This window comes from Rhododendron vialii, chromosome 12a (genome assembly GCF_030253575.1).
Source record: "Rhododendron vialii isolate Sample 1 chromosome 12a, ASM3025357v1".
Classification (NCBI taxonomy): domain Eukaryota; kingdom Viridiplantae; phylum Streptophyta; class Magnoliopsida; order Ericales; family Ericaceae; genus Rhododendron; species Rhododendron vialii.
Window position 1 is genome coordinate 16,796,403 of NC_080568.1, and position 5,063 is coordinate 16,801,465.

The 5,063-nt window shown below is 39.9% G+C and overlaps 1 protein-coding gene across 1 annotated transcript; it reads left to right on the plus strand.

The window, feature by feature from the left end:
• The first annotated feature begins 241 nt into the window (after window positions 1-241).
• Window positions 242-4,063, plus strand: LOC131309512 (uncharacterized). Its single transcript, XM_058336132.1, has 2 exons — window positions 242-337; window positions 3,613-4,063. Exons 1-2 carry the CDS (start codon window positions 242-244, stop codon window positions 3,820-3,822), a joined length of 306 nt encoding a protein of 101 aa, XP_058192115.1. The 3' UTR covers window positions 3,823-4,063.
• Window positions 4,064-5,063: the final 1,000 nt, after the last annotated feature.

Here is a 5,063-nt window from a genome sequence, read left to right on the forward strand (position 1 = left end):
AAAGCAAGCACCTAACTGGCTAAAACTCTAATACTCCCCTAATAAAGTAAAAAAAAAATTCCACTGATACGTAGAACACCATGAACAACTTCACGTCGAAGAACTAACACGCGTCAGAAAACTGAATCGAATACGTGGAAGCAGTGTAGAAAACGTAGGCTCTATTTCTACTAATTAATTATTAATAATCTCTATATTCATTCAGCTTCGTTTTTTTTTTTTTTTTGATATAAATTAAACCATGCATACATACTTCATTCCCAATCATCAACCCCCTCCGATTTGCTCTGCAGTTTGCTCTCAAAATCGATTTCTAAATTTCGATTTCGCTTCAACGGTAAGATCGATCCCTGTCGTTTGGCTGCCGCTTCTTTATTTTTTTTGTGCTACGATACGATATCATTCGCATGCTATGTGGCTGGCTTTTCTTTGCCTAGTACTCACTTATCAATTGACATGTTTGTGTGTGTGTGAGACTGTGTGAGTATGCATATTCATATCAAATGTGATCTTTGAAGGGCTAAATTCTCAATTTTCAAGATTTCTCCTTGATACTTTTTCAAGAGTTCACTAATAATATGAAACAATATTAGCCTCGTCAAAATCCAGTTGGGGATTGGAGAGAGAGAGAGAGAGAATTGGGTCCTGTTCATTCCATTTGTATGCCTTTTTCGGGTCAACCTCATTTCTAACAGTTTTGACGGTCCACTTGGATCTGTTAGGACGCCATAATGGGCTGAACAAGCCCGCCCAATTGTTCAAGGAAATGGCTTCCCTGCTATCTTGTGTTTTGACTGTTGAGAGCCGTCGGTGCAATCTTAGCCGTCCAAAAAAGTAACAAGTTGGTAGCATAAATGTCAGAGCTAGATCCTATCCTATTCTATTAGTTAATCAGTTGAAGTGATGTAAATGGTGAGATTTTGTTGAAAGACTCCCGCGGGAGAAGAAACTATTCTTTCTCAAGGGATCTTTTTAAAATTTGAACCACTGATCGCTGGGATGAACGGACGAAATGAGACTACAAACGCAATTGCAGAGAAGCCGGATCCTTTCAGGATCTCATTCGTTGAAAGAACATCTAGTTGACGGTTTAAGGCCCTTGTTTCCAACTACGTACCTCTTGTCCGAGGGTATAAAACGGGCATTACATGATTAGGTACTGTGTGGTTTACCTTAGTAAATAATGTGTTTCCTTACTGGCTGCATGTTTGGTTCAAAATTTTACCATTGCAAATCCAACTTCTCAATTCCTCTGTTTCCCTCAAAGCGCCCCAAATAGATCTGAGTTTTCTTGGGGGGACGGGGCCGCCGCCTCCTTCCCCCCCGCCCCCCCCCCCCCCCCCCCATCTCTCCCCTCCTCTCCTCTCCTCTAAGGTTCTGTTTCGACTTCTCTCCGTTTTTGGGTGCTGTCCATGGTTGCTGAGATCCGGCGTTCAGATTTCGGCCAGTGGTTTGTGATTCTGGTTTTGACCGGCTCCTCTATGGTCTCCCTGATCTGGTGGCAAAGGCCGGCTGGTTCAACGAGTGGCGAATGTGGTGGTGGATAATAATCGTGAGATGGGGTTAGAGATCTCCTTTTTGTTTCCGATTTATGGGTTTTTCTCGTTTTCTCCCGACTGGTTTCCCCAATTTAGTGTCTGTACCGGTCTGGTTTTGCTAGATTCGGTGGGTGATGGTGGTCGGCAAATAACCCGGCGCCTATTGAGGAGTGGTCCGGTGTTGGTGGTCTTTGTGTCTCTAGATGTCTGTTTTGGGGCTGGTGGGTTTCAGTGGTGGTGTTGGGGTTGGTGGTGGTCCGGTGGTGTTTGATTGGGCTGCGCAACAGTTTTGGCTGGAAGAAGACTAGTCTTCGGTCCCTGTGGTCCGGTGGTGTTCGATTCTCATCCGTTCTAGCATAAATATTGTAGAGTATTAGGTTTTCTTAATTAGATTGATTTTTATTTCCTTTTTTGTTTTCTATTTAGATTGATTTGCTTTTCATTATTTTATTTCTTTTCTAGTTTTTCTAGTCTATCATTATACATAAGGATGTAAGCCATAGAGCAAGATGGGTTGTTTATGATTTGATTAATAAAAATTGAAAGTTTTCTTTATTCATATTTATGTTTTCAAAAGAGAATCTTTATCATAAGTAAATTGGATATATATCTTTAGATCCTCTGTTATCTAGACCGAGATTTGTTCTTATGTATCGGCGTTATCGCAGGGCCTATTTCGGCAGTAGGTGTCTGAAATCGACATTTAGGTTGCTTTGGTTCATTCCTGTGTCTGTTCTGTTTGCCCAATGGGCTTGTAATGAATGAATGACTCCTTTCAAAAAAAAAAGGGAAAGAAATTAGGTTATCGTTTTACGCTGTATTGATTGGTCACACCATTGTGGGGATATCTACTAATTGTATAGGACCAATTATTGGTGTGCTTCCGGCTCACAAGGAATCCACGTAGCCTGGCCCATTTAAAGAGGAAATAACAATATTGTAGTGGGTCCCACTTGATGGTGGCCCACTTGCCCTCGGGAAAGGGATTTTTAACTATAGTGAAGTCCATTTTGGATTCCCCAAACGACTAGAGAAAACGCATTACCAATTTTATCTCGTACCTAAAGATATAGATATGTGGGAGGGCTTTCCGCGTGTATTTTTACTTTGACGGAAAGCAAAAGAAGTAGTACTTTGATGTGCGCAGCAGCTCTTCTAGTTGGTTATTGTAGATCAATACAAGGTGTGTTCTAGTTAGTTAACTCTCTGCAGTTTTTTTTTTTTTCTCTTGCATATATGTTTTAAGAAGGAAATTGATTTCCAAAACAAAATGCATGTGTACATTAAAGTTCATCCAGAATGAAAGACATGGTACTTGCAGCTAGCTAGCTGCTAATTATGAGATTCATAAAAGGAAAGCAGGGAGCTGCATATAGAAATTCTGTACAAGAGGTATTTTTGTATATCACACTTGGTTGAGGACCGGTAGCATTGCACAAACAAAAAGTGATTATACCAAAAAACCCATTCTGAATTATGTTCATTGCATTTTTCAGATTACGATTTTTAATTGGTAGGCGTTTGGCCTTAAACAAAGGGGAAAAAGAAAGGGACTTCATCATTACATATCGAAATTAAGTACGAAAATAAGTATCTTGTTTGCTTACCCTACGTACTCTATTATCTTGCGCTACAATGTTTGTTCGTATTTTGTACATTAGTGGATGCTAATAAATGATTCCTGCTACACACACAGTAATCTGTGCACAGATTTTATTGTGGGGCCCACTACGGATCCCACACAAATCATCCGAGCCGTTCATTAAATGTAAAATATTTTTTCAAGGGCCCCCGTAAAAAATAGTCTCAATCCAATACCTATAGATGCTTCATCCAACCATCTAACTTTTCATTCAGATTTCCGGATAATGAACAGTTATATGGTTGGATCGAGCACATATAGGTATCGGATTGAGCTTATTTTTTACGGGGACCTTTGAAAAAATATTTTACATTTAATGAACAGCTCGGATGATTTGTGTGGAACCCGTGGTGGGCCCCACAACGAAATCTGTGCACAAATTGTATGTGTGTGTAGACTTTCTGCTAATAAATTTCTTGTTGGTGGGTGAAGGATGTTGCATGGTATTGGTTTGGGAGGACTCTTGCAATTGCCAATCTGGTGTACTTCTCAATAAATTTGTTTGCTTTCTTGATTCCCAAATTCCTTCCAAAGGCTTTCGACATGTATTTCAGGGAGAGGGATGAGGTACACCCTAAAACTGCGGAGGACAAGCGTTCTGCCGCGGCGAACAAATTCCCTACGGACAAGAAAGCTGATTGATTCTACTGTTTCTTAGTGTTTGCCGAAGAAGAGAAAAGTTAATAGTTCTACTTACTTTTTGTTGCTTAAAGTCATCTAAAATCAGTTTCATTTTTCCCTATCATGTTCATGTTTTAGACATCTATCTTTGGCCTGATAAAAAAAGAACTTGTATGTTTTTGGGGGTTGGAGTAACCACATGAATTAATTTGAACTCTATCATTTAGTAAGAAAAGATTGCTGTATCCTGGAATTCGGATGAATGTGACCAAATCACTCTGTATAGTTGTGTTCGGTAAAAATTTGTTCGAGTTCGATTCGAGAACTAAATAAAGTGGACCTAAACCTCAATTTAAGGTTCATTTAGTAAATGAGCCGAACTTAAATTTAATAATATTCAGTTTGATTAGGTTTGTGAACTTGAAGTATAAGTTATAACATTGAATATGTATAAACTTTTGTATGTATATAATGAAAATTTTATAACTTATACATGTACGAACCTTTATAAGTATTATAAACTGGAAAATTTTATACGTTTTTACTATAATTTTGTATGTGTGAACTTATTTATGTACAAAGTTATACACCATATATCTCTACCCAACAATCCTAGCAAGCTAGCTAGGGTGGACTCCCAACAATCCTAACCCGGCCTGCCCATCACAGGGCCTGAACACCGAACCAGCTCCTTGTGGAGACGTACGGATTTAACATATAGTAACATATACCAACCACATATCCAACTAATAACCATTTTTACCGAAATGGGTTGTGACAAGGCCGGCCCTCAATATTTTGGGCTCTTGGATCCCATGTGTTTCAATATATACCAAGAAAAATACTACTCCCTCCGTTCCTAAATAAGTGTTCGGCGCGCAAACCTACGGTACCAAACCACACCAAAACGGTGCAATACCGTACGAGTACATCCATACGGTTCCAAACCACACCAAAACGGTGCAATACAATACGAGTACATCCATACGGTACCTAACCACACCAAAACGGTACAAAACCGTACGAGTACTTCGTTACGGTACCAAACCGCACCAACAGAGTACAATACCGTACGAGTACTTCCATACGGTACCAAACCACACCAAAACGGTGCCATACCGTGCGAGTACATCCATACGGTACCAAACCACACCAAAATGGTGCAATACCGTACGAGTAATTCGTTACGGTACCAAACCACACCAAAACGGTGCAATACCGTACGAGTACTTCGTTACGATACCAAACCACACCAAAACGGT

What these genes read in the sequence shown, in the direction of transcription:
- LOC131309512 (XM_058336132.1), top strand. Translation starts at nt 242, where the DNA reads ATGCATACATACTTCATTCCCAATCATCAACCCCCTCCGATTTGCTCT. An exon ending in ATTTCGATTTCGCTTCAACG is followed by an intron (nt 338 to 3,612) that starts GTAAGATCGATC and finishes TGGTGGGTGAAG; the next exon opens with GATGTTGCATGGTATTGGTT.